The sequence below is a fragment of the Dermochelys coriacea genome, chromosome 6 (assembly GCF_009764565.3).
Source record: "Dermochelys coriacea isolate rDerCor1 chromosome 6, rDerCor1.pri.v4, whole genome shotgun sequence".
Taxonomy (NCBI): Eukaryota; Metazoa; Chordata; order Testudines; family Dermochelyidae; genus Dermochelys; species Dermochelys coriacea.
The window spans coordinates 82179236-82201788 of NC_050073.1; the positions used below are offsets into that span (position 1 = coordinate 82179236).

At 38.9% G+C, this 22553-nt stretch overlaps 1 protein-coding gene across 6 annotated transcripts in view; it reads right to left on the reverse strand.

The window, feature by feature from the left end:
- The window catches only part of RALGAPA1 (Ral GTPase activating protein catalytic subunit alpha 1), a 240622-nt gene that overhangs the window by 131202 nt on the left and 86867 nt on the right, over positions 1-22553 (reverse strand). For 4 of the 6 annotated variants that reach the window (XM_038407485.2, XM_038407484.2, XM_038407486.2 and 1 more), the window contains 8 exons: positions 16930-18480; positions 14812-14936; positions 10919-11135; positions 9062-9238; positions 5808-5960; positions 3203-3396; positions 2997-3095; positions 2726-2881 (listed from right to left, as the gene is read on the reverse strand). In XM_038407485.2, coding sequence (XP_038263413.1) covers positions 2726-2881; positions 2997-3095; positions 3203-3396; positions 5808-5960; positions 9062-9238; positions 10919-11135; positions 14812-14936; positions 16930-18480 — 2672 coding nt within the window. The remainder of the gene's footprint in view (positions 1-2725; positions 2882-2996; positions 3096-3202; positions 3397-5807; positions 5961-9061; positions 9239-10918; positions 11136-14811; positions 14937-16929; positions 18481-22553) is intronic. The other 2 variants (XM_038407488.2, XM_038407491.2) reach the window with 1 other exon arrangement.

Here is a 22553-nt window from a genome sequence, read left to right on the forward strand (position 1 = left end):
CAGCGGCTTCCTGTACAGAAGCGGTCAGGGCTCCAAGAAGCCAGGACCAGGCCTCACAGCTAAGCCATTGAAGACCTTCAACTATAGGGACTGCGGGTGATGAGTCACTGCCAGCAGGAAAAGGTGCTCCAGAGACGGACCTGAGAGGACATCAAGTGGGATCCCAAGGCAGATCAGCGGCACTGAGAAGAATAGAAGTTGGGGGTAGGAAATGACTCAGGGAACTGGAGTAAGGGTGCCAGTCCCTAAGTGACCTGTATGACAATTATTTTGAAGGTCTCTGGGTCAGAACACAGTGGAGCAAGGTGGGCTTGGGTTCCTCTACTCCTTTTCCATCCATACTGTAGCCACTAGGCAATGTGACCGTTCACTCTCACCATTGGGTGATACTATCTTGAACTGTAGCTGCTAGGCAAGACAGCCATTGATTCTCACCATGGGGCAGCAGTGCCTCGGACTGTAGCTACTAGGCAAGGCAGACCCTGGCTCTTGTCATTAGGTGACATAGTGGCAATACTCTGGGCTAAGTGCTACTGCTGGCCTTGGACACCCCCCACCTGCCCGACACTCACCATTTGCCGTTGAATCATATATGTCTGGGAACAATCTTAGTTGTATTAATTATTACAACAAGGTCTTGAACATTATGCTGACGAGGCACTCTCTTAACAGAACTTTTCTAGATTTGCTTAGATTGCTTTGTGAGCAAGAGAAACTACTGGAACTTACATCTCTCTACAAGAAGGAAAATAACCAAAAATGTATAGCTGTCTGCTGTAGCCTGGACTCACTGTTCACACGTATTCTAGTTACATAGCACCAGAGGTTTCTATGCCATTTTACAGGCACATAAAGTCTGCCCTGAGGAATTAAATATAAATTACATTGAAAACACTCAAATAGTGACAGAATCAGAAGATTAAAAGTGAGGTCAGAAAAGACAGGAAACTGGAAAACAAATTCAAATAAAGGAATGATGTGGTCTGAGAGGCAAGAGATGAAGATGATTTTCACAGCAGTATTTTGGCTGCTTCAGTTTCTTTACACCGCTCAACTAATCACCATCAACTATATTTAACTCTGCAAGATTGCTTCTTCCAGTATTTTCAGAGAGGTATGGAGCTTGATCTTGCTCCTACCAAAGTCACTGGCAAAACTGTAACTGACTCCAGTGGAGGTAGGATTGTGTTACTGGTGAAACTCAGAAAAAGTACCAAAATGTTTTGGATTTGTAAGCTCTACTTACACTTCTCCAATAGCTCCTGAATGAAAAATTTTTATTTGACTGAAAGACTGCTAATAAAAACCAAATCTGATCTTTAACTTCTCCTACCTACTTTTTTGGAAAGAATTCAGTCCCCACTTATATCAGCTCATAGGCCTTCATTTGTTTAAAAAAGAAAAAAACAACCTAAAAACAGTTACCTACCTTTTTGTTCTCCAAGATGTGTTGCTCATGTCTATTCCATTACCCATCCTCCTGCCCCTCAGTCAGAGTTGTTGTCAAGGAGGAACCAAGAGGGCATAGGGCTGGCAGCGCCTAATATACCAGCATATGAGCGCAGCACTCAAGGGGGTTACACAACCAGCCCTACAGATACAGCTAAGGCAAAAATCTCAGATGGCTGTGCATGTGGGCGCGTGCACACTTACAATGGAATCGACATGAGCAAGCACTTGAAGAATGGGAGTTTGCCTGTATTACCGATCTGACAGATATAAGGGATCCTGACCAGAAAAAGAAAGAAAAAAAAAAAGATGCTAATCACTTCAAGTTTTTAAAAAATACTCCAACAAAACCAGCATTCTAAATTGGCTAGGATTACCATACGCTAATAGGACAATGGTATCTTGGGCAAAGACAATACTTTTTTTATGCATTTGAATAAGTTAATATGATGTATGCTTTGTTAACAGTTTCCTTTTGTACAGTATACCTTCCATGTGTCAGCGATGTGATCTATATATAGAATGGGGAGCTGGCAGCACCAGGGGTCTCAACCCAGCTCTGACAGTCATTTAACCTTTTCATAAAGGTTTCTCCACTGGAAAATTAGGGACAATACTATTTATCAAATGGAAGTTAATACTGTGAAAATTAGCTAATGATTTTTTTCGAAGTACAGTGAAGATTTATACTTTGTATACCAAGATAGATTTTGGTTTCACCACAAGCACTGTGTATGGCGCAGCATGTAATTGCACCAACCAAGGAACAGACCAAGAACCATGTTGTGACTCAGAGCCAATGTGGTCCTTTGTTCCTACTTTGCTCCTGGGATGGGAGGAAAGGGAAGTAGCAATCTGAACCAAATTTTGTACCTGGCACACTTACTTTCCCACCAGCCCAACTACAAAGGTTGGTGCAGTGAAAGGAGGAAGGGAAGTCTCCCAGAATTTGCTTGTTTCTCCTTCCACCATGCTGCAACCTGCAATATGAATAGCACAGCCTGTGCAGATGAAAAACGGGGCACCTTCTGCCTCCTTACACTCCTGCACAAATGTGTATAGTAGGTTATGATTGTGCTCATTACTATGAGCATGATTTACCAAGGCAATTGCTCAGCAATAGGATATAAGCCGAAGTACTGATTTTTTATTACCAACTTAAATCATTTAATTGAAAATCCACCCAGTATTTTCTGACAGAGAAGTGACTCCATTTCAGTCATACTGTACATCCTCATCTGAATTTAAAAAAAATATATAAAAAAAATCCACTTACCTGATCAACATGAAGAAGTCCACAGTGCATTATATTGTAAAAATGAGTTAAAAAATCCCTGTTTGGAGAAACATCTTGTCTTCGCTTCATTGTATTACAAATAAGCTTATAAGCATGTAGCTTGCCTTGTTTGTATTTATCGGTCAACACGGTTGCCTACAGTTTTTTAAAAAATAAGTACTTATTACACAAATGAAGTAACAGGTTAATATTAGCATTGTTCTATATTATATGAACGTCTCTTATCTACTGAATGGTTTATTGTATTTACCTTAAAAAGCCATGGAGTTAGAATTCTCAGTGGTGGAATTAAAACTGGTGGAGAGGGTGAAGTCAAGTTATCAGCTGAAATACCAAGATTATCTCTGATCTGTAATTATTTAAGAACACAGAGGCAGTATATCAGAAATTTTTAGTTTTTGATCCATTTTCAAGCTCTTGCCCTATCAAGCTGGTTTGTAGAGAAGGTTCTTGTACCTTAGCCAGATTCTGCCAGAGTTCACACAAGTAATCAAAAACTTGCGCATGAATTTCAGGGTCCATAATGGTGTTTACATCTCCCAAAATCCCTAGCATTCGTCTCCACATTACAGTAGCAACATCTGCATGCCATCCTGTAAGGGTGCCCCCTGCCATCACGCTGCAACATTCTGATGGGAATTCACTAGTTTCTGTAATAGGAGAAAAAACGTACAATAAGAACGACCTTTGTTACAGTAGAATAAGGTCTGATATTTAAATCCTGAATAGTTTCCTTAAAACAAGTAATAAATGGATATGGCATGTATGTAGACTAAGTACAATAAAGATATTTCTTATAGAGCTGGCCACCTTAGCACTGAGTCATCTGATCTTGCTATTAAATTAACTACAGTAGTGTACTTTTCCTTACTAAAGACATTTCATTTATGCTTTTTCTTCAATGAAGCTGCAAATCTCCAACATTCCCTGTTCAAAGGATCGTCAGAAAATTAGCTTTTGGCTTTAAATCTTACTCACTAAAGCAGTTGAACCTTTTTCTTTAGCATTTACCATGATTGACTCTTACTTGCAAATTAGGAAGAGAACAGCGAAGAAAATGTGAACTGCTGTATCTTGCCACTAGTCCCTCCTTAGTCAGCTAGTGAGGGGGCAATATTCAGTAACTCAGCCCAGGAGCCTGAAAGCACCAGACAAGATGCAGTTCTCTCCATTTCAAAGTAGCGCAAACAAAACCTACTTTTCCAGCTGGCAGATAATTTAGCTGCTTTTCTTAGCCCCCTAAAAGCCTAAATAAGTTAAGAATGGTAAATACCTATCAACTGATATTAAATATTAAAAACTGTCAATTATAAATACTATGCACAAGCGCTTGAAAGTCAGGATAGTCAATGCTGTAGTTTCTCCAAAAACAAAAAAAACCACACTTCACTATGATCCCATATCTCAGCTGCCATCCATATGTAGTATTTTATGGTACAGTATCTAAACTCTTATTTGAGCGTTACAAACAGAGGATATATTTTTTTGGAGAGAGAATGAGGTTAGATTTGAATTTTTGATACATAGGATTAGTTTTTCAAAATACGTAAGATTTTAAAGTGCTGAGCACACACAACTGGAGCCATATTTAAAACAAAAACACCCAACCCAACCCCACCCCACACTGGAGCTGGCTGGAAACCAGAATTTCCACAATTTCATAAATAAACTAAACAATGCTCTGAAATGGAAAAAAATGAAATTTTGAAATTTCCTGCAGAATGGGAATTCCAAAACTGTGTTTTGAAAAAGTTAAAAAATTTCCACCCTTTCAAAATATTTCTGAGGCTCTCCAAGCTGGCCAGAGCCTTGGTAGCCTGCCATGTGGGGAGAGTCAGGGCTTCCAGGACTTAGCCAGGAGCCTAGAACCCCTGAGCAAACATTGGGGAGGCAAGCTAGAAGGAAACCTGCCTCTCTGGAAGGCATGGTTTTGAAAGAAACGTGCTTGATTTCCATTGGGATTTTGTGAAAATGGACATGTTCCCATGGAATGTTTTGATTTTGACAAGTTTGCATTTTTTGACAGAAATATGTTCCATCAGAAAATTTCCAATCCTCTCTACTCAGTTCACATTTAGGCACTTATATAAGGGCGAGAACTTCAAAAGCATTGGCGCACCACAGCTCCAATTGTGACACTTATGGTCAGATTTTCAAAACATTTCACAGCACCAAAACAAAATGAACTCTTCTGAAAATCTGGCCACTTATTTAGATGCCTAAATAGGATCTGAGTTCTCTTGAAAATCTGGCCCCAACTGGATACTGTGCTTTTTAAAAAAAATCTGGCACATAGTGGCTATGAGAAAACACTATTAAGATAAAACAGAAGTATATATTTATTTCTGTCTGTCAAGGAGTTGTAGAGGAGGGTCTGGAATTTGTGTCAGTGGTTCATATATGATATGTGGGAGGAAAATGCAGCTATGTACAATAGGGTAGATAGTCTCTATATACCTTTACTGCATTTACACCATAGTAGTTAAGGGTTTGTTGTGCATGAAGTCTGGCAGTTAGGTGTAGTTGATTCACATAGGGGCAGAGAAAGAGTTACCTTTCCATAAACTAACAATTTCTTGACTTCCAAACATTTCAACAAAGCAAGTGTGCCACACGATTAAATGGGTACCATTAATCCCCAACTAAGAGTTTGTATAAATCAGAAGAGAAAAACAACAGATATTCTAACATTACATTACAGCATCATATAAATGTAATGATGCTTCATCACTTATGTATTAGTGAAGATGAAGTTCTGGGCAATACTACACATTACATTGAACTGTTGTGATTTTAAACATTAAAAGAACAATTAAAAGGTTTTTTGGACTGATAATCCAAAAATACTCCACTGATAAGCACCTGCAGTGATATACAAAAAACACAGGGCTTTCTATAACTTTAAGGAAATTATTTTCATTCAAAAATTTCAAAATCTATCAATGTAAATTAATATAAAAGCCTTGTATGAAACTGTTCCATACTGAAGGGATGCTGGCTATTAATTATATTGCATTGAAAAAGAAAGAATAATTTTAAAGTTTTCTATTCCAGATATTGCCTAGGTCATCTGGCGTCTGCAAAACTGAGTGGTGGAGCTTCTCATCCAGCTGCAGATCCTTCTGCTCAATATGATCTGTATTCAGAGTGGCAGGAGAAGGCGTCTGTGATCGGGATCCAAGAGCAGATTGGATTGGAGAAGCACTTTCAGAGCCTGTAAATGCAATTTTTTAAAAGTTACCTTACAAATCTTTTCTATTTCTTCGAACTTCTGACAAGTTTTCTAAACATAACATTTAAAAAACCTGAGCTCTTTTTATAATCACATCTGGCCAAGAAAAGATATACACAACAAGCAGATGTCCACGTGAATAGTGCTGTGAAAGAAGTCATCAGTCAAGTGATAACCTGATACCAAAATATGTAAATGGATTAATTGGTAAATGTCTACATTAAGTACAAATAGTTTTCAAGTACTTATTTTCTCTGACAATACTTTCAGTGTTCTCAACCAAACAAGTTTCTTCCCACCTTCCTTCACCAAGATCCCAATTCAGTAAAAGCATTTAAGCATGTGTTTAAGTCCCACTGAAGTGAATATTTTTCTCAACAGGTACAGATTTTACATATATGCTCAAGTCATATGATTTAATTGGTGCCCAAATTCCTGAACGTGAAAAATAGGGCCAGAGAAAATTCAAAGAACAAGCAAACTGTAGTTAAATGAAAATTCTTATTCCTTCAAGGGAAGTAAAATTCTGTGCTGGGGAAGCAATGCTGCAGAGACACCTCTTGATGTTTTATTATTTCTTGGTATCCTTGCCAGGTCTCCACTACCAACAGGCCTGGGAAAGGAGAGCAGGTATCTGTCATGTTTCTGTTCTTCAGTTCTGCTTCTCTTGCCTCACCGTTCACCTTGCCTCTGAGTCAGGAGCTGGCTAGAGATCCGCATAAGCAGCAGAGCTCAGGCAGCTTACTTAGTAAAGTAGCAGAGAACATGGGAGATACATGATTTAACCACTGGCTTCCCTAAGCATAAATAAAACTGTTACAATGAAAAGGCTGAAACTTCTAAATTTTAAAATTTAGACAAATGTAGCCTATATTTGAGATGTCATGATAAACGTGTATGTATGTGAAGTTCCAAAAGTAATTAATTTAACTAGAAGAACAAAAAAAAAGAAAGAAAGAAAGAAAGATAAGGCTAACTTTCAAAACAATGATTTTTAACTAATTGTTCTCTCTTGAAAAGTTAGATTTATCATATCCAGAAAGCATTAAAGTAAATTCAATTGTTGTCTGAACAGTAATTATGTTAAATCAGGAAACTACATTAAATTGCTCAACTGTGAAATACCGGGATTTCTATCCTGCTTCAAGTGAAAACCTCAAAACAACTTTAAACATGGAATTATAATTAATGCCCTTATAATAAAAAGATAGTAGCAGTTCACAAAATAAACACCAAATAAAAAGTCTGAAAAAACACCACTGATATACCATGGGGAAGTATTTTTCCCCCTTTCAGCACTGCTCTGCAACTGTTTCCCTCTGGTAGTTAAAAGGTAAAGGATTTTTATTAGCTACTGGTTGCTTGTTCTCCATCTTTTCCTCAGACCTTATTTAAAATGCACATTTCAGGCTAATAAGCTCCAGGACTTCTCCAAAAGGACATTTACAACTTTCCACACAGAAGCAGAAAATACTTATTTTAGTGCTAGGGAGGCATGGGGAAGAAAGTACATTAAGTACTGTATTTAAAACCTCTTAAAATAAACTTTATTTTATTTCTTCTCCTGTTTTCTGCTCTCTACACATAGATAGATATAGTGACCAAAACAATTCTGTATAGGAGTTGGAAAGGAAAGGACAGATTAATTATGCAGAATTTGATAAGCCTTTGGGTTCTTTTGAGAAAACTGAAGGATACTCCATCACAGTTGCCTCTAATTCTTACAAAGCGTACTGCAGAATCACTTTGCTCTAATGCTACTGAATGAATAATAATTGACAAACTCATTCATTTCCTGTTAATTCTCCAGTAAGAAAATTTCCCACTAAGAAACTGGAAAGCAGAGGTAAAAAACAACAAAAATAAATATCTTTGCCAAACAAAAATTGCCTATTCCTGAAACGTGGGCCCAACAAACAATATCCAAAATGTCAACAATTTGAAGGAAACTAGGGCAGTAAGATTAATCCTCTTAACACTTCCATGCCAAAGAAAGAATTAAGACAGCAAGAGTACAACTGAACAAAGCCACTACAGTTTATAAATATGGAGGGAACTAAGAAAAAAAAAGTCTAAGGAAGCTAATACCATGCTTCTCTGAGTATACAGTCAGCTTCAGGAAAGGAAAATAGAGTATTTCTATGGCTCATCTGCCAAAAGTAGAGATGTCTTAAATCAAACTCCTGCATTTTCAGACATATTGGTTATAGACCTCCCCCCACCCCCAACAGCCCAGGGTGCAGATGTCCTGTCACAAAGATGAAACTTCAAAGTAGCAAGCGTGTTTGATCCTTGGCTTGCAACTAGCACAGCATTATACAAAACAGCTAGAGAACAAGGGATGTGAAACTGGCTGTGGAATCCATAAATCCTGGCCTAGTAAACTCAACAGACACTTCCCCAGGATGCACCTTCGAGAAGCTTCTTTCCTACAAAAGGGAGCCTGCTCACTTTAGGCTCACAATCTAGTTCTTAAGAGATTGATTTTTACCCTGTTAAAAAGGGTGGGGAGAAGAGAAAAATGTAATAACTCAACATTCAAGCGAACATGGATTGTATGCAGCACATATGTTAACGTTTTACATATCAAAAGCATCAAGCTCCATAACAAACCACACCGAGAGAACGTAAGAGACAGGAGTGTTTCAGGCATCCCATGATGTAGCTGTAAGTTGATTTGAAAAAATACAGTATACCAGAGTAAAGAGTTACTTATATAAAAAAAAATTAGCTGTTTTTCTAGTAAAGATAAAAGTAGTTGGTAACACTTCATTGGTGAGATACAGTATATTACGTGCTCACAGTTTTCCACATGATAAATCTGTTAGTTTTTCCAGAGAAGACTAAACATATATTTAGCACTCTATGTCAATATTTGCTGATCATGTAAGTCAACAGGAAGTTTTTCCTCGTCAGGTTATTTCACTCAGTTTTCATAAGGATTTCAATAAACACAATACCTGAATTTCAAATATCACTGCACACAGAAAATACATGAAATTGCAAAGTTGCTACCTGTATTCTTCAGCATGAATGGGAAAATATTTGAAATTAAACTATATTTATTTTTACAGCTACTTTACCAGTAATAGTTGTAGCTTCAGCAGACAATGGTTGCTGGTTAAGACTGCTTGTTTCAGAATCAATGTGGAGTGTAGTTAGACTAGCCACTTCCTGTTCCTCAGCACTCTGGTGATGTCCTGAAATTGCATCAATCTCACTGAAAGCTGGTGTCCCAGCATCAGTGCCAAAACTGAAATCTACAGTAAGGAAAGAGCTACGTGGTTAATTAAAACATTGTTGTTGAACATGAACTTAAAGAACATTGCCAACCAACTTCCAAAATGGCCCATGTAAAAATGTATATACTCCTTTGTGTTAACAACAAACAGCTCAAGCAAATTACTCCAAAACCACCGTTTAAGTAGGAAACCATTTACTATTTCAAATGATTCTCCAGTTTCGGTCACAAAACTGAGTTATGCAAAACACACTGCTATTGCATATTCTGCATTCTATTTAGTTAGCAAGGTCAACTATTTTTACTTCATTCTCATCATTTAGGTATAATATAATGCATAAATTATGGAATCTCCTCTCAACAAAACTGATGGCTTTTCTACATGGAGACAGTATGCAGCAAACCAGGGTGGGAATATATGCCACACCAGTTTGCCCAGTGCTAACTGGCCATGTGGATTCTGCTACTGTGTACTGAAAGTTCCACAGTGCACTTGAAGTACTACAGAAATTTTAGGGCATCATAGTATGGTCCACACAGCCTGCTAGTGCGATGTAAATTTACATCCTGGCTTGCCGAGCACTAAGTCTCTATGTAAACAAGCCCTAGGGTGCCTAAAAGACAAACATTTAAGTATTAACTTTAATTGATAATATTATTATGGCAAATGACAGTTTTCTGCAAATAGCACTAAATTGATTGTTTTGTATCCTGAGTTTTAGATTTAACACTAAAGACAAAATTTCATGCTTAAATCAGTTTGGCCAACATAGCTTTTGTTGCTATGCTATAGTTAAGGCTATACAGTAAGATTCCAGGATTGTCATTCCACGTGTCACTCTGAAGCCTACAATGTCTGTTGAATCAGTGTAAAGCGATGGAACAGCTACAAGCATCGTTTAGGGCTCTTTTTGTTTAGAGCATCAACAGGTTCAATCGTTACTGAGATTCACAATCTCTCTTTGTAATTTTAAAGTTCTCACCCTTTTTTAGCTTTTTTACACTTCACAAATTACACCAGTAAGACAGCACAGGTTTTATCTGGTAGTTTTTAACTTCTAAAGTGAATAATTAATTCCCATGCTTTACATAGATTTTCCAAAGAAAGCCCATTACTTCTCGCTTGTACAAGCTGTGAAGTCATAGTCCTCAGTGACACTTGAAGCCTCTTTCCATTAACAAGAATGGGAGTGTCATGAATAAAAAAATTCAAAGAAAAATGGTTTAATAATTACCTATGTCTTATCAGGTAGTATTTTGCTTCACTATTCCTAACTACATAGTCAAAAAAGATTGCTATACTAAGAAAGGTTTTTACTTTTTTATATTTAAGCTGATGTTTCGAGGAAGTAAAAAAGACTTCCAAAATGAATGCATGAAGACGTGTCAGTGTAGGGACCATATCTTCCTAGGTATGTTGTGTGGTGTTTTAGGGGGAGGGAGGTTGTTCAACACATTACACAGTAAGGCTCCATTTCTGCTTTGGGCTCTACTACAATACAAGTAGTGAATAAAGCTATTTTAATAAGAATTACTGCATCTTTCAAGAACGATATTACTTCACTAACTAAACTACTCATAACATCAATGGATATTCACATGAAATCCTCTTCATGAGACAGCTGTATACAACCTATTTTAAAATGGAAATGAATACACAGATAAAAAAACACTACTACTTTTGGAAAAATATACTTGCTTTCAAATTTGCGGCCATCATACTGGAAAGCACTGAATGAGTCAGAATGGCTATCTGAACTGATCAAGTCACTACTTCCTGCACTGGCAGGAGACGTCCATTCAGAAGGCACACCTGGATCATCTATAGGGCGCATTTGGCTCTGCTTGTTCAATATATCAGGAAGGTCTTTTGGAACTTCTAGGCTGCCAGGACTGCTCCCTCTTCTTGTCACATTCTATTAATTGAAGAATTATAAAGTATTTTACAATCTAATAACATTTCCTTATTCACAACAAGCAGTTATCACGCATTTACAAATGTCAATATTCAGGGAAATAGTTCACAAATAACCAAATTTAAAATGTCTACATATTATGAAGTATATACATATTTTTTAAAAAGTATATTTTTTTCTAAAATGCACTTTAGTTTATTGAAAGTATACAAGTTATAATGTTTTGATTAGAAATTACCTCCTTTATTAAAATAATTCAAAAATAATATTAAAAAATAATTGAACCCATTCTTCCAGTATTTACAGCTGTATCAAAAAAATGCTCAGTGCAGAGAATTCTAGGGCCTACATTTTGTGAGTGCCTAAATTGTGTGTGCAAAAAACCCAATGAGGCAATAATAAATGTGGATCTTGCACATGCATATAACATTGTGCACACAAATCCCTTACCCACACTTGTGCATTGGGCTTTTTGTGCACCAAAAATAGGGAACAAACAAATGTGCATGCACTTCAAAAGACTGGGAACGAGGCCAATATGTGAAACATATTTGGTAAAACTAGAGAGATGCAAATAATATGGAGAGAGAATATTTTGAAAATCATCTCCAAAATACTAAACAAATTTTTTAACCATAGATTTCTTTAAGTATTTGTGAGAAAAAACTCCATAAAACAATCTTGACAAATTTTGACTTGCAGCCTACAAAACTGAAAGCAAAATCTCAATATGCACCAAGACTCAAATGCTATGTATATCTTAATTCCCTAGACACTAAACATAATACTCAATATTCACTTGAATACCTTTTCAATGTATTGTGATAATGGAACCTACAGATCCTTCCTTACCCAGAAGAGACTAAAGTGTGTGAAACCTTGTGTGCGCGTTCCTGGACTCTCACAATTGCCCTTTTAACAAGTTTTTATGAAACATCCTGAACTTTTCTATGAACTAAAAGTTAAGAGACTAAAGGTAACCGGTGAGAGGATTTTTTTTTGTTTTTTTAAACACTAGACCTGATCTGTTCTTTCCTTTGTCCTTTCCTTATTACTATCTGATCTTAATTACAGGTTTCACTAGGTTGGTATAGGTTTCATGATGTAAATTTGAGGTTTCTTATATCTTCAACTATCTGAATGGGGGTTCCAAAGAGGATGGAAGTAGGCTGTTCTCAGTTGTGGCAGATGACAGAAAAGGAAAAAAGGTCTCAAGTTGCAGTGGAGGAAGTTTAGGTTGGATATTAGGAAAAACTATTTCACTAGGAGGGTGGTTGAATACTGGAATGGGTTACCTAGGGAGGTGGTGGAATCTCCATCCTTAGAGGTTTTTAAGGCCCGGCATGATGAAGCCCTGGCTCGGATGATTTAGTTGGGGTTGGTCTTGCTTTGAGCAGGGGGTTGGACTAGATTACCTCCTGAGGTTTCTTCCAACCCTACTATTCTATGATTCTATGGATCTAACAATGTAATACTTGTTGGGCTAACAATCTGGACCTTGCCTGACATTCCCTTTACAAATCTGCAATAAGGTCAAGGGGAATTCCATCCAGCAACTGAGTCTCAGTTCCTCATTCCAGCTGATCTCAGCAGGGACCACAACTTTCTACAACACTGAGGTAAGAGCCATGTTTCCTGCCTGAACTGATAACAAGTACAGTCAACATGTTTGAACACCTACTTATAAAAGAAAGTCCTTTCCTTTTCCTTACTCATCTGTCCTCTGTGTCTATTTCTGTTTTGTTTGAGTAAACTGATTTACCAAAACCATAGATGAGTTTATGACGTTGATATAAGCCAGTTAACATTTTCCATTTTATAATAAGGGTTAATTTGATTTTATGAGTAGAAGGTTATTCATTCCTTAGTAACAACACATAATGTTCAACTTTGAATCGTATAGAGCAGGGACGGCCAACCTGTGGCTCCGGAGCCACATGTGGCTCTTCAGATATTAACATGCGGCTCCTTGTATAGGCACCAACTCTGGGGCTGGAGCTACAGGTGCCAACTTTCCAACATGCCGGAGGGTGCTCACTGCTCAGCCCCGGCTCTGCCCCCACTCCACTCCCCCCTCCCCAAGCCCGCCATGCCCTCGCTCCTCCCCACTTCCCCCAGAGCCTCCTGCACACCACAAAACAGCTGATCGGGAGGTGCAGGGAGGAAGGGGGAAGCACTGATCGGCGGGGCTGCCAGTGGGTGGGAGGCACTGGGAGCAGGGTGTGGGGAGCTGATGGGGGGCTGCTGACGTATTACTGTGGCTCTTTGGCAATGTACATTGGTAAATTCTGGCTCCTTCTCTGGCTTAGGTTGGTCACCCCTGATAGAGAGAAAGAACCAGATCCTTTCTAAGAACGAGGTGCATAAGTAACAGCTGAGTCAAATTATTTTGAATGGTGTAATTAAAAAAACCCACATCTTTAAATATACAGAAAATGGCCAAAAATTTAATGGTTTTGGAATTGAATAATGGAACTTGGCAACAAGATAAAGGATTGGCAATTTGTTCTATACATGCTGTAGGCTGTATTGGGACTATGCAATATACTGTGCACCAACAGTTAAAATCTGATAAACATGGGATGTACCTTTGAAGGCGAAAAGAACCAGCATTTGAACAGATATTTAAGGCAAATCACCTGCCCCTTATCTATCATTTATTAGATAAATCAATCCAAACTAACTACATGGAAATTGTTCCTCTTTTACCCCATACTATTAAGGAGCCTGACTACCCTTTGCAAACTTTATATGTGAGCAAACCTTAGAACGACATTGGATACATCCACCACCTACTGAAAAGGAATTTGCTAGCCACACAAAATTGGAGTGATCAGTAAGTCTGAAATAATAATACATTTAAATTGCTTCCCATTCTGTCTCTTCGTTGACAGAAAAACTTGCAATAAAATAGTAATTTTATATTTTTCCTTTACCATCGTTGTCAATTAACAAAACATTTATCTTCTCCAATCAGCTGCCTCTTTTCATAATTGTTCAGTAATAACTCAATCCAATGCTTATAATACAGAACTGCTTACATGATTATGAATAAGGACATCTCAAACATGGCATTACTGATCAAAGATGACCAGAGTGAAAAAGTCAGGCTCTAGAGCAGAAAGCTACTGATACAAAAATATATTGATAAGAAGTGAAATGAAAAGAAGTGAAGGCAAACTATATACCATTTAAAAATATTTAGTCTTCTAGATTGTGCCAGTGAATACACCTTCACAGAACAATATACAATATCACACTGTGTATGTTAATACACACATTCAGGCTTTGATCGTGCAAACACTTATGCATACAAGTAACTATGCCCAGGATTAGTGCCATTCAACTTGGAGACGATGCAACAGAATACTCATTAACGTTAAGTGATGTATATTGTTTGCAGAATCAATAATGAAGAATTTTAGCATAAAAGAGTGTGCGCATATTATGTCATCCCCCTTAAATTGTAAAGTCTGTTTTTTAAGTCATGGTATGTGACATAGTATGCATGCAACATGACTTAAAAAACAGGATTTACAATCTAATGGGCAGTGATTTTCAAATAATTTATTTCTGGTTCTTAAATCCAGAATAAAATATTTCTGTAACTTGAGCAATAATTTTATAAATATGTTTGCATATTGTTTTTACATGTAAAAAAGTTGTAAAAGCTTACCAATGCACTACCACTGCGGAGTCTCTCAGCTATAAACTCATCCATGAGGTCAGGAACATTTGTATTGCTACTGCCAATATCGCTAGCAAGAGGGTGCAGCTTTTGACTCATGTCCTCTCTATTGGCTAAAAGCAAATGAATGACTACATATAGTAAGGGATACTTTTAAAAATACATTTAGAAAACAGAAGTCAAATCAAGAAACCTAGTCAGTAAAAAAATTACTTCCCAAACATGCATTTACGAGTTTTCTCCTCTTGAATAGGTTCAATTTTAAGAATTAGTAAATCTCCTTTTTCCTCCCCACTAAGCAGGTGGTTAGTCAATTTCCAGTATAACCTTAAAGAGCAAGAAAGCTTACAGATAAGCACTACTCAAAGTTGTTAATGCTTGCTTTAAGGATACAGCATACTCCCCTCCTCCACATCACCCCCTCCCCTCCGCCCCCTCCCAAAAAAACCCTAAGAATTTTTATTATTTCTAATGAGGAACAATGTTGGTGAAGAAAGTACACTAGATAAAGAAATATGATAAATGTCAATGTAGTACTGTATACAGTTAGTATACTTGCAAATAAAATGTTATGTACTAAAAATAATAATAAATAATAATATGGTGCAACATGGAATACAAACTCAAAAACTCTTTAAATGGTCAGTGATTTATGAACAATTAATTAATTTCTATATTTTTTAGTTTCCACATTATATAGAATTATGTTGCCTTAATTATACTATGAATGTTATACCTAATTATAGTATTTTAGCCTTTAAGGTTGCAATTTGTTCAAGTTCATATTCCTACATAAAAATTATCCCTCAGGAGACTACAATGAAACTTATTATATGAATTTAACATAAGACCTTCATATCAAAATTTCAAATAAAATGATATTTTGGAATCATTTGTGTCAATATTTTTGACAATGTAAACGGTTTCTCTTGGAGAAACTACATAAAATATGTTAAAACAAATGATATAGAAATAATCTTTTTTCTGAGACATTATGATAATAGTACCACTGCCCAGACTGTTATGTGATGCCTACAAAGACTGCCCTCAGGTGGCATTAACATCTCAATGCAGGATGCATGGACAGAACATTCTGTTAATCATGCTAGCATAACAGTGTAAAAAGGAAAACCTACCTTACTGCTGAAAGTTAATTTATTGTTCATTTAAGGTTATTTAAGATGTAAACTAGAGATGATGAATATTATAATGATAGCCTTGTTCTGTCTGATCGATCAAGTCCACAGAGGTCCCATATTTAGCTGACGGAGGACTACCATGAGACCTTTATGCACATCCATGATCCCAAGAAAAAGAAAGCAATGATAGAGATTGCCAAGATGTAACTGCATCCACTTCAGTGAATGCATACAGAAAGGCCTAAAGCATGTTTTGAAATGATTCAAACAAAAAATTACTAAAGCCATATCGGATTGTTCTAATGAAGCCATCCAAATAAGAGGAAATTTCTTTGTTTTACTTAATGTTAAAAATATTCTGTATGTGTTACATAACTGATTAAAAGCCAGGTCTCAACTTCAAAGCCTAATTTTGGGAGAATTTTTTGTTTTGGAGGAGGAGGAGGAGGAGGAAGAAAACATACTAAATGAACTAGCAATTTTAATATCTCAGTTTAACTGCCTGATAGCAGAGTTTTTTTTTTTTTTTTTTTTTTTTTTTTTTAAACCAGACAGACAAACAATAGGTACCAGGACTTACTATTCCACTAGGAAAAAAAAAAAAATCTGAAGCCATACAGTAGGCTGAATTTCAAAGCCCTCTAGTGTAGGCTATGATACAGGGAGACTTGCATTTGATCCCTTGGTAGGTCATTTACTGTCTCTTCCTCTTCCCTAACTTGATGGTCTTCAGCAGCAAAGAGGTTCAACTAAGTATCTTTAAAAGGGAAATTAGTAATTTAAAGTACATAAACATAACTTATGCTGGGAAAAATTTCAGCTTGCTAAAGGCGCATGCATAACCAAACAGGGAAAGCAGTGATCATCCCAAAGCTTTTTGATTGCTTATAAGAGCTTGCTTCAGTTGCATTAAGCCAAACTGGTGCTGCCTTTCTCCTTTTGCACTGTGCACACTGTTAGTGCTCACCTGCAGCTTTCCTTCCAAAATAGCCCATTACATGACTGTACAGATCCCTCAGTGGAGCCTCTGCTGGTATTCTGTTCTGCCTCTGTGGGGAAACATTTGCCTTCGGCTTCGAAAGAGCATGTACAACAGTTTTATAAACACCACCCAGGGAGCCCTGTTGTGGTCCTGATTCCTGACCTGATGACTTAGGTGCACTACGATTATGCAACTGATTAGCTGCAATACCTTCTTTCTGCAACATGGGTGTTTGAGCTTCTATGAATTCCTTAGTCTGTTTACTACTAACTGAAGCTGTATTGGCTGCATCTAGAGGTCTATATACTCCTGGTCTGACTAGCTCCAAGACAGCAGATGAGCTGGTGCTTGTGCTGCTACTGCTGCTGCTACCACTACTGAAGCCACCGAGTTTACGAAGTCTTGCCCTCCAGGGGGCCTCTTTGTTTTCTAAAGGGTTATAAAATTGAACAGATTCAGTAGATGGTCTAAAAGTAACATGAACACTATTTCGTTTCTTAGCAGTTATTTTCATGATTTTGGCCTTATGGGTTACTGTTTCAGATATACTCCTTTTAGTTGGTAAAAGTTTGCCTGTAGCGTGAGGCATTTCAGGGTTAACTGGTGCTTTAGGCAGAACTTTCTTTGCATGCATAACACGTGTGTTGGTTATTTTTTCGTTAAACTGGGCACTTCTAGGCTTTTCAGCTAAAGCTACTTCCACAGCTATATCTACATCAACTTCAGTGGCTGTTTGTCTGTACAGGTATCGCTTTCTTTCTTTGTTATCAGGGCTATTTGACCCATGCTCAAATAAGCTTTCATTTTGTTTATCAATATTTAATTGTTTCGCTTTTTCGATCGCTTGATTTCTTGTAAAACTGTCTACCTGGGTAGGTGCAATATTACTTATAAAGCCACTTTGGTTTTGTTCTAGTTGTAGTTCTACATGTTCAGCTCTTTCGGCAACAGTGTTGCTACTTGCACATTTAACAGTCTGATCTCTATGCTCTAATTCATCCAGTTGTAAACTATCATTTCTATTTTCTGTTGTATTGACTTCAGGAGGAGAAGCCTCAAATTTATCTATCTCATAGTGACTGCAAGGTTCTTCTTTTTCCTTAAAATATTCTCTCAGAGAGGAAAGAAGATCATCTTCACCTTCAAGGTCAACATACTGGCTTTGTTCAAAGGACGTATTTGCAAGATCTACTGGCCCTATCAAATGACAGAGATGGTCATAAATACTATCCCCAACTTCCAAGGAGGACTCTCTGCTATTCGTATCAGTAATATGACCTTCAGTGGATCTATATATTGAAGAGGTCTCAGTGGAACTCTGTAAGCTTGGCGCATGATGGGATGAACTGTCAATGACAGGAACTGCACCTTTGGCTCGTTCAACTGTGAATGGTTCCAGGATGTCAGACGTGCTGCTACTTCTTGGCAGTGGCTGTTCCTCATTCAGTGCACCAAAAACTTCGCTTGGAGGGTCCTCGCTCTGTGAAAAATGTCTGACTCGAGATGGACGTGGAAGAATTTGAGCATCATCAATGTCTGTAGAAAAAAAAACTATAGGTAAAGTCTATAAAAGATTATTATTATTTTTATTCACAGCTATATCCTAATTATATGCTTTTTTTAAAAAAAAAAAAGCCCAGAAGAGCGCAGAGTCTTGTTTCTTAAGTACAAAGATATTTTATCCAATATTAAATGTTGTTAAAAATACATACACAATATCCACTACAGAATACGATATAAATGCGTTAGACCACCAGAACACAGTTTAAACGTTAACATGCATGGAAATGGACAGTGAGATCATGGAACATTTGGAAGTACAGTTAAAGCTAGAGCTGTGCCAATAAGTTAAATAATTTAAGCAAAATTATTTTAACTAACGTTCAAAAGAATAAAAAGTACTTGTAATATTAATTATTTCAATAGCAGAACTCTTCATGGATTTAAACTCTTGAGAAATATATAATTCAAGAGGAGAACATGGCAGTTATCTGGAAAAATAAGAATGTTCAGTACACATGGGTGACACCTAAGATTTATCAGTCTCTAATAATTTATTTTTTTAATCTAACACATAATGCATACATGAAGGCTTAAGTTTTAAAAAGAGAAGATGTGGACGAGTTTGGGTCTCTGGGATGCACATGTACAAATGAAGCACAAGTTAACCAACTTAATTCTTTATTGTTAAAAGGACATTTCCTACATATATCTACTCTTCAAGAATGCAAAACTAAAGAGATAACTGATATACAGATAACGGATATTACCACACTAACTGTTAAAAGATCCCATTTTGGGAAGACAAAAAAAAAAAAAAAAAAAAAAAAACAGACCAGGACCGGGACCAGACCAAAAGACGAAACAAAAAAAACTTCCTTCAAAAAACAAAAAAAAACAAACAAAACAAAACACCACCACCACAACCACCAAAAAACCCTTGCCCCCCCAAAAACAAACAACCCAAAAACCCCCAAAACAAAACTGTTTTAGTCAAGTAAATTTAAAAACGTTGTCAGTTTACCAAACCTAATGACCTAGAAACTGAAAGCTTACATCCACAGAATAGTTAATACAGTTAAACAGTATAAAAGAAAAACTATCTTTAACGGTGAAAGGAGAAAGCAATCTATGCCCATTCAATTATTAGTTCTTGGCCCCACTGCTGAGTCTGCTAATAAAGTGAAAGTTAGTACTAACTGAAGTGCAGGGCTGCTGCAGGTCCAATATATATCCCCTAGCAAATGGGCAGAGATCACACCAATTCATTTCACATAATCCACTGAAACTATAACTTCATCCTTCAAATTTCCTAAAAATCTAAAGAAAACACTAACATTACAATATATACTACCAAATCAGCAAGGTGGGATACAGAAAAATGGATAACAGCAGGTCTGTTGCAGATGCTCAGATAGCATCAGTTTCCTGATAGGAATTACAGCTATTCGAGGCAGTATTTTTAATGGAATGTGTAACAGTTTTATTATAAAAATATCTGCCTCATTTTCGTTAGAATCACTCACTTCCTAGTTATGTTTTTTAATTGCAGATTATTTTTAAAAGCCAGAAACAATATTAATGAGGTTAAAGGAACACCATCAAGGTTACTTGATCATAAAAAAGGAGGAATTATTAAGGTTAAAATAATTAAGACAGTCATCTTCAGGACTGCAATGGTATATTTGAAACTAGGATATATTCCACCCCAAAATTTAACAAGAGAGAATCTGACATGTTACTGCCAGATTAACCATCCTATGTTAAAGAAAGTGGGCTGGCTTCACTTTAAAATTTTCTGAATTACTAGTTCACAGTCACCTAAAACGATGACAGCAACATTTAGTTAAGACTGAGGCTGAAAAAACAGTTACCTTTTCTGTAACTGGTGTTCTTGGAGATGCGTTGCTCATGTCTATTCCACAATAGGTGTGTGTGTTTGCCACATGTACCGGTGCTGGAAGTTTTTCTTCTAGCAGTACCCGTAGGGGGGAGCGCCCCCTCCCCCCGACTCCTGGAGTGGCACCTGCCTGGCAGGGTGTAAGGGGAGCTGCGCACTCCTCCCACCCTCAGTTCTTCTTGCCAGACAACTCCGACAAAGGGGAAGAAGGGTAGGATATGGAATACACATGAGCAACACATCTTGAAGAACACTAGTTACGGAAAAGGTAACTGTCTTTTCTTCTTCGAGTGATTGCTCATGTGTATTCCACAATAGGTGATTCCAAGCTATATCTGTTGGAGATGGGTAGGAGTTCACAAGTTCCCAGAATGGAGGACAGCCCTGCCGAACTCGGCGTCATCCCTGATTTGGGGGACGATCATATAGTCTGAGGTGAACGTGTGAACCGAAGACCACATGGCGGCCCTACAAATATCCTGGATGGGGACGTGGGCCACGAAGGCAGCCGATGAGGCCTGCGCCCAAGTCGAGTATGCCCTCACAATGGGTGGCTGGGGGACACAAGCCAGCTCATAGCAGGAAATGGGCTGGCCCCTTGCGCACTCAGCCGAGGTGACAAACAGTTGCGAGGACTTTCTGAACGGCTTGGTCCGCTCGAGTTAGAAAGCCAGAGCCCGCTGCACATCGAGCGTGTGCAGACAGCGCTCCTCACTGGACATGTGAGGCTTGGGGCAGAGGACCGGTAGAAAAATGACGTGACCCATGTGGTAGGCGGAGACCACCTTCGGGAGGAACGTAGGGTGTGGGCGGAGCTGGACCTGGTTCTGAGAGAGCAGGTCCGGGCGGAGCAGCAACAACCACAGCGGAGCTACCGCCAGGCCTGTGAGGGTCCCGTACCAATGCTGCCTGGGCCATGCCAGGGCAATCAGGAGGACCCAGGCCTTGTCCATCTTTATCTTCTCCAGGACCCTGCTGATTAGAGGGAACGGGGGAAAGGTGTAGAGAAGCTGGCCTGACCAGGACAGGAGAAAGGCATCTGAGATACTGCCCCCCCCGACCCCTCCTGGAGCAGAACCGGGGGCAGCGCTGGTTCTGCCGAGTCACGAATAGGTCCATCAGGGGAGCTCCCCATCTTTGGAAGAGCTGGGGGCCACTTCCAGGTGGAGGGACCACTTGTGTTGTGAGGAAAAGTCCCTGCTCAAGTGATCCACCCTCGCATTTCAGGTGCCCAGTAGGTGGAAGACCTTCAGGTGGATGTCGTGGGCTATAGAGAAGTCCCACAGCCTGAGGGCTTCGTGGCAGAAAATTGGGTCCTGCCATGCTTGTTGATATAGAACATCGAGGCAGTGTTGTCCAAGAGGACCCTGACTACCTTGCCCTCCAGGTGCGAGGGAAAGGCCATGCACACCAGCCACACCGCCCTGAGCTCCTTGATGTTTATATGTAGGGTCAGGTCTTGAGCCAACCACAGGCCTTGGGTCTGAAAGTTCCCCACATGGGCCCCCGAACCCAGGTCCGATGCATCGGACATCAGCTCCAACGACGGTGCCCTGTCCCTGAATAGGACCCCTTGGAGCATAATGTTTGGGGCGGACCACCACCGTAGGGAGGTGATCACAGAGTCTGGCATGGTGAAGACCCTATCCATCCCGTCCGTGGCCTAGGAGAACTTCAAGGCCAACTAGACTTGGACGGCCCTCATCCTGAGTCTGGCGTGATGGACCACGTACATGCACACCGACATCTGACCCAAGAGTTGCAGGCAAACTCAGTTGTGACTGAGTCAATGAGACCTTTCAGGGACTTGAATCTATCTGGCGGGAGAGAGGCGCTGGCCGACACTGAGTCCAGGAGTGCCCTGATAAACTCTATGCATTGGACTGGGATTAAGTGGACTTGGTGTTGTTTACCAACAGGTCCAAGGCGCTGCACGTGGACAGGAGGAGCACCACGTGATCCCTCACCTGCGACCGGGAGGTACCCTTGAGAAGCCAATTGTCCAGATAGGGAAATAACTGGACCCCGCACCGTCTGAGGTAGGCCGCTACGACTAACATGCATTTTGTAGACACCCTAGGGGCAGTGGACAGACCAACCGGGAGGACCATAAATTGGTAATGATTCTGTCCCACCACGAAACGGAGGAAGCGCCTGTGGCCCTCGAATATGTGGATGTGGAAGTACGCATCCTGTAGACAGAGGGCAG